Here is a 19,711-nt window from a genome sequence, read left to right as displayed (position 1 = left end):
GTCCTCCCCTCCAATTCAGCTGGATCCACAACAAAATTAAAGAAGAAACCCCCACATCCCAAAGTGCACTGCCCAGAGCTGTGACACCAGTAGGTATCTCTGGATCCCATTCCCACCCCAAGGACAACCTCTTGCCAAAATCCTCTTGTACTCGACGGCATAAAGAAGTCTCTACTTGTGGCACATGCACAGTTGTGCAGCAAGTGGCTACAAGGAGATCTAAGTAACAGGGATGGGGCCTTAAACAGAAATAGGTATTTTTCTTTTTCAGGATTTCCAGTTCTAAAAAATACAAAAAATATACTTCACCGCTTTTTAGATATACTCCCTACTAGTGTGACATTTTGCATATCTATGCAGTATTGTTTCTTTGCTCTTTTTGCCGAGAAGAATTGTCAAAACTAGGAAAAAGAAATCAGCGCACACTCTGCTAATGCCTGGAAATTAGTGCATGTACTGACAACAGCCTAAGCCGGTCCAAAATCTATCCTTTCCTCCTTTAAAAAAAAAAAAAAAAAAAAAAAAAAAGAGGGGAAACACTTTTTTCTACTATTAAAGTTTTCCCAACCAACAGCTGACATTTAGGACTGCATTTTTGCTTGATTTTTTTCCCAGCATGCCTCGAAACTTCATCCCTCCCGGTTAGGCAGAGCTGGGGTCCCACAGTAAATGTTTTGTAACTAGTTGCCTGTTTGCTGGTGAGCACTTTTCGGTTTCTTTCGATTCCTGTAGCTGGAAACAGGCGTCGTGCTCACACTGTCGCTCTTACAGCAGAGGCTGCAGCTTGTTAAGGCTGTGAGCCGGAGCTGCGGCTGCTCCTGGAGCGGGGACTGACCCCCGGGAGCGGGGCTCGAGCTGTTTGTTTGCTGGATTTTGCATTCTTTGCCGTTCTGCCATTGTTGTGGTTTTAACATTTGATGACCTAGGTATCTCAGAAGGCTGTTTTGCCTCAATAGGCATGTGATGAATTGATCTTAATTAGCTTGTGGAAATAATATAAGCCTGAGCATTAAGCATGCTTTGTTAGGGTTTTGACATCTTCTTTTATATGTACATCTACAAATAAAATCAGGTAGATTAGCAGTCACTAGGAAATTGTTGTGAGTCACTGACTCATAACTACTGTAGGCTGCCTCTCCTTGTCTCGGTTAGTCATGCCCGACCGTGGGCAGGAGTTCACGCGGCTCTGGGGCTGGGGTTAACCGTGTCCGTTTTGCCCGTAGGGACAGGGTTTGCCTCCAAGCTAATCCCCATCATTCTGGCTTCCCTGCTGGAAGAGCCAGTTGGCTCCATCGTGGCTCAAGCAGAGTGTGAGCCAAAATTGCAGCAGCGGAGCTCACCTGGTTTGTCTTCAAGCACAAACTCCAGCCCTCAGGTGGCACCAGGGCATCCATGTGATGGACGGATAGAGGAACCTGTGATCAGACCTCAGCATCATTTATTCCTCTGGCTCCATTTAAACGCTGGGTATTAAAGACCAGGTCAAAAATCTTTGCTAGAAGTCACCAGTTTGTCTCCTCCAGGCTTGTCATTGCAAGCCATCTTCGTGTGCCCTGGACACCGGGGGTGCCTATTCGCTTATGAAAGGGTAATAACTAGTAAGCAAGCATATTTCTGTGCTATTGCACGCTGGCAATTGCCTAAAAGGAAGGGTTAGCTTGCAGGTGTGCGTGGCAATGAGCTAGATCCCATGGCCAGACAGGGGGAAGACGGGGAAGGGAGATCTGGATTTAAGAAAAGGAAGAGGTGACGCGCCCAGGGCAGCAGCGATGCGGGAGCGATCCAACAGCAGAGGGAGAGCGCAGGCCGGGGGAACGGAGAAGGAGAAGGGGAAGGGGACAAAACGGCCGGGAGGGCTGATGGACCGGTGCCGAGCCGATCAGGACAGCGAAGGGGCCGGGGGGAGTTAACGGCGTTAAAGTGCCCGGCCGAGAGCCGTGGCCGGGCAGCCCGGGGCGGGTTCAGCTGGGGGCGCTGCCCGGGCGCCGCGCTCCCCCGGCGGGCAGCGGGCAAGCTCCGCCGGCCGCCGGGGAGCGGCAGCGGGTCCCCGGTACGGCGGCGATCCGGCGGCGGCCGCGGGCGGGGGGCGTCGGCGGCGGGGCGGGCCGGGAGGCGGAGCCGGGCGGCGGCGGCGGCGGCGGGCTGGGGCGGCTCAGTGCGCCCGGCTCCGCTCGCCTCCCCTCGCCTCGCCTCGCCTCGCCGCGGCTCTCCCTGCGCCTGGCTCCGGCCCGGCATGGCCGCTCCGCCGCGCCGCCGCCGCGCCGCCGCGCCGCCCCCGCCGCTGCCGCTGCTGCTGCTGCTGCTGCCGGTGATGCTGGGCGGCGGGCCCGGCGCGGCGGCGTCGCGGGAGCCCCCCGGTCCCTGCCGTGTGAAGACGGTCACGGTGTCCACGCTGCCGGTGCTCCGCGAGAACGATATCAGCTGGAGCGGGGCCCCGCCGCCCGCCGCTGCCGCCGACTCTCGCTTGCTGCTGTTCGTCCGCAGCGAGCTGCCCGGCCGCGTCGCCGTGCAGGACGACCTGGACAACACCGAGCTGCCCTTCTTCACCCTCGGTAAGCGCCCGCACCGCTTCCCCCGGCGCGTCCCGTCCCGTCCCGCCGATGTCCCCCCACCCCTACCCCGAATCTCCCCGGGTCCCGGAGCATCCCGGTGAGGGCAGCCGGCTCCGGGCTGTCACCCTGCGGCGCCGGGATTTTTGTTCATCCCCCCCCCATCATGGACAGCCTGGTTGTGTTTTGGAGCTTTCTAACGTTGCCTTTGCTGCACACTGTTTTTTTTTTTTCTTTTCCTGCTGGGGAGGGATTTTTTAGCAGGGCCTGAGGGCTGCTGCCTTTTAAAAGCCCTGGGAGTAAAGCGTCTCCGCTCAGGCTATAAAGTGACGGGTGCTGCCTCTTGTGCTCCAACTTGAACGCTCAGCCCTGGAGGAGGTACCACCGAGCCTGGGAGAACGGGAGAGGCTGTTTTTCTAGCCAGAGCCTAATTTTACAAATGCTTCGTCTTAATTCTCAAAGCTCGCTCTTGCTTCACGCACAACTCCAGCACCTGGGTCTGTGGTGAATGCCTGCAGACTTTCCTCCTATCTCAGCTTTTGTGGGGAGGGGGATGGGACTAGAAATAATTCTGTTGTCGTACTTTCATCTTGATGCCGGATCCTGTTGTCTCAGATGGGGTGCACGAGCTCTTGTCACTTTTATCCTTTTCTGTGCCTTAATCAGAATGGGGATTCTCCGAAGAAACTGTTGAGAATGCTGTATGGACAGCGTGGGGTTTACTCTGTCAGGTCACCAAAGGGTTTTTGTTGATCTCTTCTTTATCCACTAGCTTTCTTGCTTTTCAGTGTCTGAGCCTAGGATAATTCAAGTACCTGCTTAACTTTGGGTCTGAAATACGGGTTGACACCGCTGGGTTGTGACTTCCAGTGCATCGCCCTGCGTGCATCAGGCGTGTCAAGGTGTCCCCGCGTGCAGGCTGACCTGGTGGGCACCTCACCGCAATTCCCTTCCTATACCTTGTGGAAGTGACTGCCTTTCACTGGGTGCAATGTGCCAGAGAAGGAAAATGACTGTTTGTTTCTCCCGGTCTTGTCATTTTACCTTCTGTGAAGCTTTCTTGTAGCAAGCACCTGTAATAAATAAGTTGATGGTACTTCTTGAGCCGCTTGGGTTCTGGCTTTGCAGTGTGGCTTCCTTAGACATGGTTGGTCAACCACAAAAATCCCAAACAAACCAGATATACTCTATTTCAAGTAATAAAAGTGAAAAATCAAAGGTTTGATGCAGTAGGAATGACATTTACCTTCAGTGATTAAAAGTAACAAGAAGTTTCATGGTTCACTGAGTTGAATTTTCAGATTAGAGTACAGTTTCTTCAGCAACTGGGTGTGAAGTGCACACTGATCTAAATATATGAGAAGGCAAAGAAACCCCTCTGTGTGTAGCTTAGGTAATAGCTCAAGTTGGAGGAGAGGAATTTGTCTTGACTGATCAGAGACATGGTCTTGTATAGCAAATCCTATTTCTGTGAGTGACTGCTGGTGAAGAGACCATGTCTTGGGTCTAAAAAACTCTCTCGGTTACCTGGGATATTGATTATGCACGTACTCTTTAATATGTAGCATGTCTCTTGCAAAACTGTGTTTTTGTTGCTGCCCCTTCATAGACAAAAGACCCCAAACCATCCCCTCCTGTTCCCCTGAACCCGCAGGCGTATCGGAAGATAAATGGAAGCTTTGCCCATGGTGGGATGGCTTCATCACCGTCCTGAAATTAATCAGCACGTTGCCTCCAGAGAAGGTAAAACACTTGTCCTTCCCCAAGGTCTAGCTCATGAATTGCTGTGGATGCTCTGATATTTCAAATTTGTTGCATTTCTTCCCATCTCCTGGTGTGGCAACTGAGTCTCGCTCGCAGTTAACTCTTTTCTGGGCGAGTGCTTTAGAGGATTTCTGCTGGCTTGTTTTTCTAGTGCGGGAAGTAAGGCTGGAGTTTTCTACAGTGTTTTTTTTCCCCTGCAGCCTTTTCTAAGTTCATCGGTGGTTGGGAACCCGAGAGCTGCTGCTGCCTCTTAACGGGCTCTTGGAGGTGAAAATCACGTTACATGTGGGAGGTCAGTCAAGTGGCTTTGGAGTGACTTGAGGGCACGGATTGCTTTAAACAGTGGCTTCTCTGTGCCAAAATCTTCCATAGCCCTTATCGTTAGCTGGTTTCTGATGCTTATGTGTATTTGTGCATGTTGCTAAACATGTTTAGTGGCTGTCTCGGCCTGAGCTCAGGAAGACACGTAAGAGCCGACGTCCTGCCGATTGCAAATGCGTTAAGGGCTCCTAAATGTCTTTGAGTGCAGGCTCTTGCTGCTAGCAAAGACCACTTTCTGGCCTCATGGGGGTAAGGCTGGGGTAGGGAGACCTCCTAAAGCATACACTTCAGGACAGCCACCCTGACTGGCATCCTGGAGGGATTTTGGGGGGAGGAAAAAAAACCAAAACAAAACCAATCCAAACCCACGAAGCAGGCAGAGCTGAGTCCTGGTGCTGATACTACAGACTCTGATGTGAAATAAGTTGAGAATAAATTGAGGCCACCCCATTCTGCAGGGCTCAAAAGGCTTTCCAAACCAGGAAGCACGAAATAAAACATTGCCTTGCTTGGTGGCAATGAATTTGTTGAAGCGCTGTGGCTAAGGCAGGCAGTCTGTAGTCCTGGGCCTGCTCTGCGACTGCCAGCTTAGTAAGTCTCCTGATGCTGGAGTGGTTCCTGTGCCTCTCATCACTCCTTTGCGTTAAAGGAGGGTAGGGGGTCTGTAGCTAAAGGCTGGCAGGTGCCAGAGCCTTGCCTGCAGCAGTGTGAAACTTCTGCTCGTTCTTTTTAAGGGCAGACCAAGTTAAAATAGGCTGAGGAGATAGATGCTCTGAGTCGGTGGCTGGTACAAAGCACGTGCAGTGCTCTGTGTCCCTTTTCTTTAAAGGATTTCTCATTCTAGGGAGGAAGCAACTTTTTCTGTTCCCTGACAACATGAGATTTTATTCACTTAAGTATAACTGCATAAAGCGAGAGCTTCCAGGGTTGCATCCCTGCCTGCGGGGAAGCCTGGTCTGCAGGAGCCCACTGCATGCCTGAGACAAAAGGAGAAAGCAGTGCTAGGAAACCCCACGCAGCGGACCCCTTGGCCCCACGGTGTGCTTGCAGCAGGAGCAGCGGGAGCAGCAGCAGCCTCTTGCTCGCCCGCGTGAGCCGTGGGTTGCGGGAAGCGTGCGGGAAGCGTGCGGGAGCCCGCTAGGGGGTGGTGGGAGCCCGGAGATGCTCCGCCAGCAGCATCTGCTCTGCCGGGAGCCCTCTCTGCAATGGGTGCAGCCTGCACACAGCCTCCTGCCAGCGGGTGGGGAGGCCAGGAGGGAATGGTTTCGTCCTCCCGGAACAGAGAGAGAAAACTTTGTTTCCTTGTTGAATCCTTCCCGGACTGCAGCAGCAGTGGGGACCTGCCGCTGAAATGCTGATCAGCAGCTCTAGTTTGCTCGGTGTCCCTTCTTCAGCGAGGTGTCTCAGTTTCTCTATTTCCTACGCCTCAGTTTATTTTTTCTCTCTTGCGTTGGAGACAAGAAGGATGTTTCTCCCCCTACCTCCCAGTTACATTACTATAAAATTACCCAGCAAAGCACAGTGGTGGCAGGAAATGACAAATGTAACTTTGCCACCAATGCATTATGAATTGCTGTGCATCCCCTTTCCTGAAAAAGCATCCTGCCCTTTCCTTAACCTTGGATACAACTGATGCTTTGCGGTATTCACCCCCCCCCCCCCCCCCCCCCCAATTCTTCTAGTGTTACGCTGGCAAATGGTGCAGCCTATCATTGACTTTATTCTTGTACAATGAGGTCTCTCTAAGGTATGTATCTTGATTTAGTCAGCAGCCATGTGTTCTGTACAATAGCTGCTCCACAAGCAGCGTAGCCTGCTTTAAGTGCAATTCAGGGAATGAAGCAGTTAGCTTCCAGGCTAATTTAGATGAGCTCTGTCTATGTGTGAGCAGATATATATAGAGGAGAGAGAGGGGAAGAAGCAGACAAATTTTCACCATTGCTCTTACCCGGTAGTGGCTTACATAAGAACAGTTTACTACACACTTCTCATAAATGGCTTTAATGGATGCTGTTTGGCATCTGCAGTGGTACAAGGTGCTTTGTTTTGGTGGTTGTCAGAGAAGGTGCTTGTGCATCTACGTTACCAGTGTCCCACCATGGTCCCGGTGCGTTGTTGATGATTATCCCCCGCTTCTTGAAGTTGTGCAGCTCCTCCATCTCCTCAGCAGTTCGGTGCCACTTCTTTTATCTTCTTTCTTAACTTTTCCTGAAGCCATCTTGTAACTTGAACAACTTCTCCTCTTTAGGGTAAGAATGCATTAAAATAAGGGAAAGCACTTAGTTCCTTGTGGATTGTTTGAATTTACTGTTTTTTCTGCAAATACTTGAGCAGGGTTTTACCACCCTTGCTTTTGTCAAGAACTCCATTTTTGCAGAGTGGGGTGGAGAGGCTGGACGGTTACCTGGGGAGCGCGGGAAGCTTTTTGATGCCACTGTTCAGAAGCACTGTTCTCTGCTTTGAGTTGGCCTGTGAGATCTGGAGCAGCATCATGTGGGTAGCAGAGAGACAGTGTGCCCGGCGTGAGACCCCACTCGTCAGGGCATGGCATCTAAAAACTGGGTTGTCTCTGCAGAGAGAAGCTGATGACCAAAGTTTCGTTTGAACACCTCCCTTTTCTGTTAACTGCTTCCTGCTAGACTTGAAGAGCTGCACTGCCTATCTGGCCAGAGGTTTGGTTAATCAATTTTTTTTGTTTGTTTGTTTATTTTTCTTTTTCTGGCTATTCCCAAGGTAGTCCAAGGGGTAAAGAGTCACATCTTCCACCAGGCAAGTGGAGGGAGCCAAAAATCCTCAGCGAGGTGCTGTAGTGAAGATGAGACGTGTCAGTGGGCTCCCTGTGATAGGGACTGGGGGGGATGTAGACCTGAGAGCGGGGGCTGCTTCCCTTCTCCTTCATGCCCATCCACAGATGTGCGTGGCTGTGGGGTCTGGGCCAGGTCCCCAGTGGCAGGGGTTGCCTTGGGAGGGTGTAGGAAAGAGGGAAGACCTTCTGGTAGCAATTATCTCCCCTCCTTGTATGAAGCTATGTGATTGTTTAAGCTTTCCAGGCCGTTGGGTTCTTGTAGTTGGAAAGAAAAGGAAGGAGAGCCCGGCTCGGGGTGGGGTGGTACTGGTGATGTGGGTCCTGAGCTCGAGATCTGCCCGCTGTGGTTGCAGGAGAGGTGAGCTCTGTAACACCCAGAAAGGCTGTAGGCACAAAATGCCCATGAAAATGGGTCAGTCCTCAGATGACTGCTTCCCTCTCCAAAGGCAAGCCTAAATGTGGCTTGTCCAGCATAGTGGGGTGTAGACTTGCAGGGCTTTTGCTTCATATTGGGTGTTTCCTGGGGTGAAAATCCCAGTTAAAACTGGGAATCTGTAACTGAGTGGCAGGCTGTACTCGGGGAGTTGCTGCTTTCCAAGAGTACCCGTGTTGACCAGCTAGTGGCAACAGAAGATTAACTATAGAGAGAGGAGCCGGTTTTCTGCAGCTGAACTGCCAGGCTGGAGTAGCGGGAGGAAGCGCTGACGGCTGGGGATCACCTCTGCTCCCTGCTTTCTCCCATGTGATGGCAGCAGGTTTTCCATGATGTCAGAGTGCCAGAGACCTTTATTGCTCTTCTGCTGGAAGAAAAAAATGTGTTTTTCTTCAGAATTAGGTGGGGAGCTTGCATTTCTCTGTGGGGGCTGGGGAGGTGAGTGACCTCCAAGTGCCACCATGCAGATAGACATTACCTCCAAAACTTGCTGCCTTTTCCTTTCTAAGCCCTAAAAGTGTGAACCCTGGCTGTGTGACGAACAAGCCTTTGTGCTGCCTCAGTGATACGGTGCTGATGGGTGGTGTTGGCTGGCTGTGAAACCAGGCTGAGCCCTTGGGCTTTCCTGGTGTAACAGGAGTTCAAGCACGGGACTGGCTGGGGCAGGAGGAGAATAGATTGATGCCACTTGTGGGAACGATGAGGCATTGATCTTATGCTACCTCAACATATATGTTAGCAGTTGCAGGTGGCTTGAGAAACACCTACCATCACACCAAAATGCCTTGTAGAGTGTGGGGGTAGACTGGGGTTGGAGACTGAAAGGAGAAGTGAAGAAAATGAAATGCCTTGATTGAAGCCTTACATCATCTGCAATGCCCACAGCACGGCTCGTGTCGGGAGTGTCCTTCTCCAGTTGCAACCATCTGAAATAGGGAATGATGAGCCTCAGCCAGTCTTCCCTTGCTGCTCCCCAGTCCTGCCCCGGTCACTACCTGTGGGGTGGGTGACGGCATCGAGCAGAGATGCTGCTTGTGCGTAACCAGCTTAAGAAATGGTGCCACTTAAAAGAATTGAATGCTTATGCTGCTGCTTGGGTCTCAGCTAATGCGGTTAAGATTTCCAGTGTCCAGACAGTATGGAGACACTTAATGGTATTGAAGAAGCAGAATGGCATGCAGAGGGGACGAGCAGTGATCTTGGCTGCCTGCATCTGTACTGGCTGGGTGAGGCTTTCTGGGTGTCTCCTGGGAAGGAGGCAGGTAGGGAAAAATCACAGAGTAAATGATTTTGGCCCATCAATCCCTTTGGGTGTCTTCCCTGTATACTGTGCAAGGAGCACTGCTCTTGAGTGCATCCAGCATGCTTATCCTGCTGCAGTCTGGGGAAGAAGGAGGGATTCCTTGCAGGAGGAGGTTGGGCTGCGGCTGCCTGCGAGAAGATGGGGCAGATAAGATTTGGAGCCAGGGCTCTGGCTGTGGACAGAGGCGGCTGGTGGGGTAGAATACAGAAGTACAAGTTCCCCTCTGCTTCTCATTATCTGTTCTCCACCAGTCTTGCACCCCTCCCTCTGTGCTTCCACCTCTCCTGTCTCCGTGCAAGACAAAGTCTGTATGAAACCGCGACTGGCTTTGAAAGCAGCAGCGAACGGGGAGAAATTTTCCATTAGCAGCATCAGCAGTAAAAGAGATTTTTTCCCAGTCACCTGGTAACTGCTGTATTTAGGAAGATTACTGAGCCAGTGGTGTTGCTCCCAGGCACATGCATGGGAGTGATCCTGTTAAGAGAGGGAGGCAAGGGCCAGTGTGCATGGCCGCACACAGCACGGTCTGCATGGAGGTGAGCTGGTAAAGGTTACCTGTGCATCTCTCTGCAGGGAGAGGAGAGCCACTGCACTGGAGAGGGGACCCGCTGGGCCTAGCACCTCCACGCACCGTCATCTGCTCTTCTAGTGCACAAGAATGAAACAGAAGTTACATTGCCAGCTGTACTAATGAGCTGCAGTGAGGGGGAATGGAGTATGGCTCCTCAGGGCTGGGCGCTTGCCCGTCCTCGGGTGGAGGAGGGAATACTTCCCCTTTGGGGACAGGCCAGTTATTTTGGTGCCTGATACCTTTCTTTCTCCAGGTCTGATGAGATATGCCTACTGAAGGGTGCTGCCCTGGCTGCAAAGACCCTAAGTGTGAATGTGAAACCTCTCTCCCAAAAGCCCATGGCCCCAGAACCGCCAAACTGGCATGCAGGGTCTGGAGACCCCAGGTTTGCTCCCAGCCTTGCTGCTGGCTGTGGGCATCCTCACAAGAGCTCAGCTGTGCTGTTACCTTTGAGGCTTTAGTTGTTTTTCCTTTTTCCCCTCCCTTGTATCTCTCTGGGGGGCAGCAGGGTGGCCTTGCCTGCGGCTGGCTCTGCTGTGTGAGCTGGGCTCCCCGGCCAGCCCGGAGGGCTGCTGGCTGCTGAGGTACTCACCTAACATGAGCTGGTGTTGCAGAGTGTGCCTGCGGCTGCCGCAGTCGCGGCTGTGTCTGTCCCAAGGCCGTTCGCAGCCTCTGTCCTCCCCTTGCTGCTCTTTTTGGTTCTTGAGCGATTGGTGTTCCAGGGAGCGCAGCACATCCCTAAAATATGGGATCAAGTGACAGAAGATAGGAGTTGGCAACAGCATAGGAATTTTTTTTTTTTTTTTTGCCTCTAGCCAACTGCTCAGTAACATCAGCTTCTTGATGCGCCGCTCCCATGGCAGCAGCATGCCGCGATGGCAAGCGCGGGGCAATTCATGTGCGGCAGCAGGGAGGAGGGCTGGAGCAGAGCATGTTCACTGCAGCCCAGGGCCAGGACCTGCTGCTTGTCTGCCCTGGCCAGGGAGCACTAGGTCTGTGTGCTGAGGCTGAAAAGCCTCTACCTCTGCTCACGCGTGCCAGTTGCTATTGCTCTTGCTGCCTTTGGGTCTTATGGGAGCTGGGGTAAAAGTTGATGCCACTGACCTAATTAATTACTTGTGCAGCACGCACCCAGAGGGAGATCTGCTCTCTCAGGCAGTTTCCCACTCAGATGGGCTTCCCGAGGTGAAGAGGCTCCCACAGCAGATGCTGCCAGTTTTTCCCACCTCAGCCTCAGTTACTCAGCACTGCTTTGCACAGGCTGCTCTGTGGGGGCAGAGGGAGATGGAAAACCCTTCACCTTGGCTTGCTGAGTCTGAGCAGTCACCTGTGTGGTGGGTTCAGCATGGGTGGTGACCCTGGAGAGCTCTGGGGCTTGTTGGGACATCCTGATATGTCCCTTTTCCTTCTACCCCCATCACACTTCTTTCTTGTCTTTTGTACCTCTCATCTGTTTAAATTAGAGGGGTTTAAACTCTTTCTCCTTCCCTGTAATGTGCCCAGGGAATTTCTCCCAGGCTTCTCTGAAAGCCTTCTTGTTGTTGGCATTGCACTCCTTGTTCCTCCACCTCTAATGTCTTGGAAAATCTGGACAGAGAGAGGTGCCCAGGAGGAGCGAGGTGTTGGGAAGGTGATCCAAAAAGTGGATGTACATTCCCCTCCCTCTCTTCCATGCCATCCAAACTGGGCAGCTCATGGTTAAGCTGTGTCCACAGACTCATTTGTAGCATTTCAAGCATCAGTTAGCCTTCCAAAAAAAGTAGAAACTGTTTCTTTCCCTCACTCCCAGGAACAGACAGGAGTTTGCAGGAGAGACAGCCTGAGCCAAAGCAGCACCTTTGTGTGCCTGGGGCTTTTGCCGGTTCAGGCTCTGGTGTGGCCTGGGATCCCCCAGCCCCAGGGTCACCCGCTGAATGCAGAAAACATCTCCTATCATCTTCTGTCTGGAGGAGGTGGTGAAGATGGGCAGCTCGGCGTCTCCCGGCGGTGCCAGCACTGGGTACCACTTGATTAAGGTAGGCTCAACTCACAGGAGCCTCCTGGCCATTACCAGGGATGGCCTTTGGGACAGGAGGCTGTACGGTAGGTCCAGCTGAAGAGGAGGGGATGCTGTAGAGGAGCCGATCACAGCAGTGGCATTTTGGGGACCTGAGACGTATATTTGGGAGTGAGACATGTTGCAAGCTGAAGGCATGTGCAGCAGCGATGATGTTGGCCTTATCTGCGCGGGCAGGTCCTCGCCTGCTGTTGCTGGAAGGGCACTGTCTGCTCCATCTACTGTGTTCACATCAGGGGCTTCAGCATTTTTCGTCCCCCGCAGAGTGGAGGGAGAGCTGTGGGGGTGCATTCGTCACCTGAAGAGCCCCTGGGCTTCGGCTGAACTTTTGTGTTCTAGCAGTAAAACCGTGCTAGGAAATGTGTGCTGTAACAAAGCCCATGGATATAATACATCCGTATCATACTGTACCTTTCATCTTGAAGGATTCCCAAGGAGCTTTACAAACTCGGTGTGCTGCAGCCTGCCAGGGTGACTGAATGCTATCAGTAAAGGCTGCAGTCTAATCGCTGTGGTAGCACGTCCCCCCCGCTCCCCCTCGCAGGGGGAACTTTATGAAGTCTGATCTCGGACTAGCGCTGCACGGGGTGTTTTCCTCTAAGCCTGAGTTTCTCAGGAGAAAAAGGAAAACCATGTAGCTGTTTGTTATGCAAAAACAGTGAAGAAATATTCTTCCTGGGGCAGTAGGAGTGGGTGGGAATTACTTTCGCACAGCTTCAACAGGTTTGGATCTTGGCAGAAAAAGCATTCGCAGGGGAACATGCCCTCCATGCAGACCCAAGAAAGGGGATAATAAAGTTTGAGTGCTTGAGAAATTGCTTCTGGGCATAAGCAGGGTGGCAGAGTTCAGCTGACGGGGACGGGGGCTGCTGCTGGAGCAGCTCTTGGGAGGGAGACTGTAAATGTCTGCCTGAAATATTTGGTGTGCAAGTCTTTTGTCACCCAATGTCCCCATCTGTCCCCGCAGAGACAGTCCCTGAGCCAGCTGATGGTGTGTCCACATCCTGCAGCCTTTGGCAACATCTGGGCTGCTGCTGCCTCCCACCACGCCCAGGGTGGAAGCAGGGAAGGGCGATGCAGCCCTCTGCCTCGGTGACCCTTGGTCGTCTCCAGCTCCAGCTGGGTTTATTTTCATCTGCTCTTGGCTTATCTGGAGCTGTGGGCACAGTGGGAGGCGTCTGAAGCTGCTGCCGGTGGTGGCAGAGCCTAAAAATCAAAACTGAAAGTGGGATAAGGGGCACTAAACGAAGCTGTTATCAGAGGCATATGCTTGAAAAGCGGAGGTTAGCTCGAGTCTATTTTTGTTTGGAGTGGTACACACTTAGCCTGTTTTGTTTAGCAGTTTGTTTATGGGATGTATTTTCCCATCCTGTGTAGCTCCTCAAATGTGTGCTATAAACAAACTGTAAAATCAAAAGCAGCCTTTATGTGTTCCCATTAAATGCATCCTGGTGCATAGGAGATCCAGGGTGGATGGTGCCGACAGGGCTGAGGTACCTGCCAGCCTGATGTCCTTGATTAAGGAGGAGACAACACACCAGCGTATTTTGTCATGTTTGAGTATGGGGATTGCTGTGGGTGCCCCTGGGGTGGAGCAGGGACACCTCGAAAGCATACCAGCCTTTTCGTCCATTTGCTCTTGCATTGGAGGCTCCAAGCCTTATCATGCTCATCCCCGAGGAGCACAGGTGTTGCCACCTGCAGCTCCTTTAGCTTCTCCTCCTTCCTTAGACCCCATCGAGATGGTTCCTAGGGCCACCAAGAATGGGATGTGGTGTTTCCAGCATAATTCATGGATCCTGGCTATTAAGAGCCTTCAGTATCGATTGAATTTCAAAAAGGCAATAGAGGTTTGTGGTCATTCTCACTGTAGTTGTTGCAGTTGCATGCCTTGTACTAGATCAACAGCCATGTGTTTCTCGCTTTAATTTTTCTGAGTGCGATCAGAGGGGCTAGAAGTGCATTTAATTAAATAGCAACAGCCTTGCCTTTTAACACAATTCAAGAAACCAGAGCTACTTGAAGACACAAACTCCATTACATTGCTTTACATCTTATCACATCCCAGTGCTCTTCTGTTCTTTGCTCTCCCTAGACAAGCAGCACAGTTGTCCTTACTCTGTTCCTGGTTTCTGGGGTGCTGGAGGAGGAAATCCATTATCCAGTGGCATGGCAGCTGGGAGGGAGGTCGGGGACGCTGCCTGTAGGGGCTGCTCGTAGCCAGCTTGGGGTCTTGCCGGAGCAGCAGTTTGCACGACAGACACGCTGCTCCTTGTTGTACTCAATTTTATTCTGCTTTTGTAGCAGCTGCCTTTGCTGCTTAGCTGACAAGCTGTTACTTAACATGCTGTGGCCCAGCGGCATGCGGGAACAGGGACAAGAGCTGGGATTTGGGCAGGATGCAAGCTCCATGAGCTGGAGGTGTGGGGATGCTGCCGGCCTCTGCTTCTGCTCCCCAGGAGCGCGTGCGCTGCCCAAAATCACGTGTGCTGCCCAAAATTGTGCGTGCCGGGGGAGGTTTTCTCTGCTGCCTGGGCTTGCTTTAAAGACTGTTGTAAAACCTTTTCCCTCCTTGCTGATGAAAGGTTTTACAGCGTGTTGCAATGAGCCACTTAAACGCAGAACAGGAGGAAGAAATCCTGTTTGCAGCACTCCTCCCAGCTGAGCTGGCGTGGCAGCTGGGGCCTGCGCTGGGGTGAGATACAGGGTGTTCGTAGGGGATGCTGAAGAAAAGTTGAGCCTCGTGAGAGCCTTCCCTTTGCGGAGCAACACATCGTTGTTTCTCCTGTGGCCTCTCCCAGCTGCATTGCTTCCCTAAAAACATGTTTCCTGCTGCTTGGCAGGCTTCTCTGCCAGTTTGGGGTGTGCCCCAAGTCACGTAAACCCAATATTTTAGTAGAGCTTGGTCTGCAAAGCTTCTCTCCAGCAGGAACGGTGCGAATGTGTCCATGGATACCTGGCCCACATCTGAAGCAGCTTTGTGGTCACCTCCCTGGGAAGGCTGTCCCAAATTGACCCGTGTCCTCGCCTCTCTCTGCAGGATGCTGGTGTGGGACAGCAGCTCCCCGCCCCTGCTAGGGGAGGGGGTTTGGGCTGGGAAGGAAGGTGATGTTTTTGCTGTGGCTCAAAAGGCAAGGGTTTTCTGTGGATGTGGGGGTGCAGTTTTTAATCACTGCTTGTTTTGACCCTCTCTCTATAAAACTGCTCTGAAGGCACCTAAGGGCAAACCAGCAGGTGTTAATATTCTTCTCCTTTTGCTGTTGTTGGGTGGGGGAAGAATTTAGATTGAAGGAAAGCTGTTTGTAATGGTGCTTCTCGCCTCAGCTGTGGCAGCTGGAGGGCAGGTGAGACCTGGGTGAGAGGAGAGGTGCTCTGGACCTGCCTGGGAACAAGCTGCAGCTTTAATTTGGCTGGTAATGGCTGTGTGGTGTTTCCCCAGTCTTCTCCATGCTCTTCTCTTCTCCATGCTTCTTCTAACTCTGTGCAAATATTTGCAGCAGTTAGGGAGCTGCCCAGGGAGATTTTTATTCCTGGCATGAACTGAGTTAGAAGGAAAGGTTGGGCCAGCAGAATGGTCTCACGGTGGGCACCAAGATCCACCCTGCTGCGGTGGCCAGCAGAAGGTGAGGAACAGGGCACAGGTCCCTGGGGCATCCCATGGAGGCTTGCTCCTGTGTTCCTGCGGGATGCTTGGTTGCACATAGCTGCAATAAGCCTCTGTGCGTCCTGATTGAGCTGAAAGGGTCCCACAGCAGCTCCTGAGGGGCTCCTGCATCTCCGTCCTGCGTCTCCGTAACGTTGGCCTCTCTGTTGATGGGGATGCTGCATTGTGCCGTGCACAGATGGGTTACAGCGAGGGAAGAGGGAGGTTTTTCTTTGAGGTCTCACGGACACGCCGAGTGCTGACCAGGGGCCGGCGCAGAGGGAGGGATGCTTCTGTTAATTAGCACTAGATGAAAGGAAAACTTGTCTTTATTCAAGAAGAGGCTTGTTCCAGTTTCATCGCAGCCCCTCAGTTCTGAGCTTTAAAGTTCAGTGTATGTGTGAACAATAAGTTTGGAAAGATGTTTTGAAGATGAAATTGCAGCATTGTTATGAAAATGCTGAAAGGGAGTTGTGACACTGTTTTGAAGATGAAAGTATTTTTACAATCTTAAACTGACACATTTTAAAAAAAAAAGGAAAAGAAAAATAAAGTTTGCACAAAAGATAGCTCTCGACAAGACTTTCCCTGGCCAGAATCAAATGTGACCATCCCCGAAGATCGGTGAAGGCACTTCGAGGTGCTGCTGACTTTGGCTGTCATATAGGTGACCCTGTGTCCAGCGTGGCAAAGTGAGTGGCTCCTGTTGGTGTTACTGGTATGTGCTGGGCAGGGCGAGCTCCGTGCAGCCCCTGCGGAGGGAGTGGTGGGTGCTCCCTACCCCTCTGGGTGCTTGCTTTTCTCCAGGCAGCAGGAGGAGGGTGCGAGATGAGATGTTGAAGGGGCACGGACATACGCTGGTCCCATGCTTGCTGCCCAAGTGATGCCCTCTTCACTTCTGACCCCAGCAGCGCTTGCTGCTGTTGGAGTTGGTCTGTGGAAACAAATTTTTCATAGCCGTTTAGCAAGCATCTGCATAATGGGTTAGCCAAGCATCAGCCTCTCAATGAGGAGTGAAGGGGGAGGCTGGAGCTGGCCATCTCTGGGCTGCTCCTCCTCCTCGTCCATTCCTCGGGGCTCATCGGTTTGTGCCGTTTCAGCTCACCCACGGGCACTGGGGAAAGTGGGCTGGGGGGCAGAGGCCAGCCACGAAACACTGGTATCAGGAAGGGGAATGGCATGGTGGACCTGGGGACTTCCAGCGCCTCGGGCTCTGTCACAGCATCTTCCAGTGACTGGCTCCCCCATCCCAACATCGCATCTTGCTGGTTTAAGCTGCGTTCCAGCCCTGGCTGCTTGGGCATTGCCTCCTGAAGAGAGCAGCCTCTTGCACCCCATGAAGACGTAGCATACAAGAAGGTGTCCAGGGTGTCTAATGAGGCTGTGCTAAGTGCACCTCCCCTTTGCCAGCTGCCTGCAGCTCCTCTTGGCCAGAATGGCAAACAGCATCGTTGGTCACTCACCTACTACCTTTTCTTGGGATTTTCTTTTCTGTGACCACCTAAATGCACCGGCTTGTGGTGATGGCTTTTTTTTTTATTCCCATTAAGCTGTAGTTTCCATTGCATGCTTCAGATACCCAGGGGCCCCTGAGCACCTGCCCTATAATTAGAAGGAATCTATTACGATGTCTGAGGGGGCTGTGCGAGTTACAGGGCCACAAGCCCTGGTCTGCTCAGAAGAGCTGTCAGGCAGTTCCTTCGTTAGAAAATAGACACCAAAAATTCCTCTTCCACCCCCAACTTTGTCTTCCTGCCAGCCCTGGATTCCAGATTTATTTAAGGGTCTTTTCTTTTGGGCTCAGGTAGGTGTGGAGCGTGTATTTTTTGCCATGTCAGTCTGACAAGCCCTTGGGGAGGATGAGTGGGTGTCTTGAAGCGTTAGGGAGAAACTTGGCAAGTGCTTCAGCTCCAGGGATCTCTTTGCATTTTTGGCTGCATCTGCTTTTTTATCCTGCTGCTCTTAAACTTCTCTGAACCAGCAAAGTCACACCCCAGCAGCGCTGCCATCCAGGAATAACACTGCTCCTGTTCCTCGAAGGCCTGGCTGTAGAGACTAGATGGTTTCTGTGGTTTCTCTCAAGGGTGCCAGCTGATGGATGGTGCTGGATGGGACAGTCCTGGGGTCCCTCTGCCCAGCACTCTTATATCTGAGTGCTAACCGTGGATGGGGATGGTCTTGCCTTCTCTACATCATGGATGACGGTCCTCTGCTCTTGGAGCTGGGATGGAGATGGGCAGGAAGGTGCTCAGAGCTCCATCACATGGGATGTACATGCCATGCTTGAGTGTTTCCCAAAAGAAAGAGAGGCTCTCCTGAGCCTCTTTGAGGTGGTGTATTTCTTGTGTCTTGTTCCATGCTCCCAGCTTGGTTCCTGGCCTTGTATAGGGGATTTGGGATCTGGTTTCAGGAGGTGAAAGCAATCTCTTAGCTGTGTTGGAGGTTAGGGGGAAGAGCTTCCCTCCGTGATCTTTACTGTGCTGCAGTTAAAGGAAGCAAACATGAGTGAGCACGGAGTCATCTGGTGGAAAGTACAGGGCTTTTGAGTCCTTCTGGGCTTGTCTTCTTAGCTTTTCTGCTGACTCATGAAATGACTTTGACTGAGTGAGCGCACCTCCCTGTACCTCTTCCTTACCCACTGTTTGCCAGGGCCTGGCAGGGCTCCCTGTTCGCATTACCAATGTGGTGTAAAATTCCTGCGTGGAGGCTGTGCCAGTGGGTGAGAAGGACGGACCCTCTCGGCTCCTTTCCTGCTACCCTGCCTGCAGGCTGGTGGTGCACAAAGAGCTGAGGGAACGAGACCAGTGGAAGAAATGGGTGGGTGGAGGCATGGTAAGTGGACTTGACAGACCAGGATCTGCTGCTTCTCTGAGCTGGGGTAGCTGCTGCCCCACGGACTTCTCTAGCTGACAGCTCTCCCCATGGCTCAACAAGCGGCTGGGCAGCGGGAGAGCAGGATGCTGCTATTGACTCCAATGGCTGTAACCCACTGTCCTGTTAGGAGCTGGGGTTTTCTCTCTGCTTTAGTGCACTAAACATGATCCACATGGTTGAAAGTTCCCCTCCTCTCCCCCATGTGCACATGCGTCTCCTGATCTCTGCGAGAGAGTGACAGCTTCTCTAATTAGGCAGCCGAGGAGGTAACCTTAGCAACTCCACGCTGGTGCTGGGGACCATCTCCAGCTACCCTTGGAGATGGCGTGTCTGGTGTTCAAATGGCCTCGCACGAGGACAGGAGAGCTCAGGCTGCCTGCACGCCCATCCTCCCTCCCTGACACCGTTTTGCATGGCTGGTGGTGTCTGCCATGCAAAGTAAGAGCCGGCACGGGAGGAGGCACCTACGTCCCATCACTGCTTGCTCTGTTCTTGCTAATGCACAGGCTGGGTGTGCTACGTGCTGCAGCTTTGGGGAGAAGTGCTCTGGTGTCTGTGGGCAGTACTGGAAGGGAACTGGTGTAAGAGATGCTGAGCCTGCTTCTGCACCAGTGATGCCTGCTCTGCTGTGAGGCGGGGCTTGGAGCTGCATCAGGGGAAGCCCTGGAGATCCAGGAGAACAGGAACCTACCTTCCAGGAGCACAGCGTGGGGCATGCACTTGGCTTGTCCCATCTGCTTCGGTTGCAGGCGGTGGGAGCTGATAGCCTGGTGGCAGCAGAGCAGCACTGGTCGGGGCTTGGAGGGTGGCTGCGAGCACAGTAGAGTCCGCGTTTGCTGCAAAAGGACTGCTGGTATCCTGTGCCCTGGGAGCTGAGAGCCTGCCTGCGCCACAGCATCCCCATCCCTCTGTCCTCCCCGTCCCTCCATCGTCCCTGGCCGGGCTGACGTGGTGGCTGCAGCACTGAGCACTCCCTTAAAATCTGAATGCGCCTCCTGTCCTGTGGGCTGGAAGGGGCCTTGGCTACTCGAAACAGTGCTCAGAAATACTTTTTTATAGCAGCTGGGGGCGAGCCAGGGTGAAAATGAGCTGAGGCCGCTGAAGGGAGATAAGCTGAGACGTAAACTGTGATTTTCTGCCCTGTGAGCCCTATGCATGGATTTCATCTTTTAATGGAAGTGCAGTAAATAAAAGCCATTTTCACAATAAGCTGAGCAACAGGTCATAAGCGTCTGAGCCACTGAAATTGATAGAAGCGAGCTAAGCGTAACAAATCTCCCAAAATTGCACCAGACTCTACTTGTATCTAGTCCCTTCCTGCATCTCACCAATTATAGCGAACGGCAATTATTTCTGAGCCAGAGCTTTCTCTGAATAAAACCTCAGTCAAA

At 52.5% G+C, this 19,711-nt stretch overlaps 1 protein-coding gene across 3 annotated transcripts in view; it reads left to right on the top strand.

Annotated features, from left to right (window-relative positions):
* The first annotated feature begins 2,233 nt into the window (after nucleotides 1–2,233).
* The window catches only part of ASTN2 (astrotactin 2), a 358,876-nt gene continuing 341,398 nt past the window's right edge, over nucleotides 2,234–19,711 (top strand). For 2 of the 3 annotated variants that reach the window (XR_015703622.1, XM_087752530.1), the window contains exon 1: nucleotides 2,299–2,552. Coding sequence is in view for 2 of the 3 variants with exons in the window: in XM_087752530.1 (XP_087608656.1) it covers nucleotides 2,312–2,552 (241 nt within the window). In the remaining variant the exon portion in view is untranslated. Of the gene's footprint in view, nucleotides 2,553–19,711 lie in introns of all 3 variants that reach the window. The other variant, XM_087752526.1, reaches the window with a different exon arrangement.

The sequence above is a fragment of the Nipponia nippon genome, unplaced genomic scaffold, assembly GCF_047370975.1.
Source record: "Nipponia nippon isolate SJK-2023a ecotype South Korea unplaced genomic scaffold, ASM4737097v1 scaffold_16, whole genome shotgun sequence".
Taxonomy (NCBI): Eukaryota; Metazoa; Chordata; class Aves; order Pelecaniformes; family Threskiornithidae; genus Nipponia; species Nipponia nippon.
Note: the sequence above shows the minus strand (reverse complement) of the source record. Positions and strands in the feature narration are given on the sequence as shown.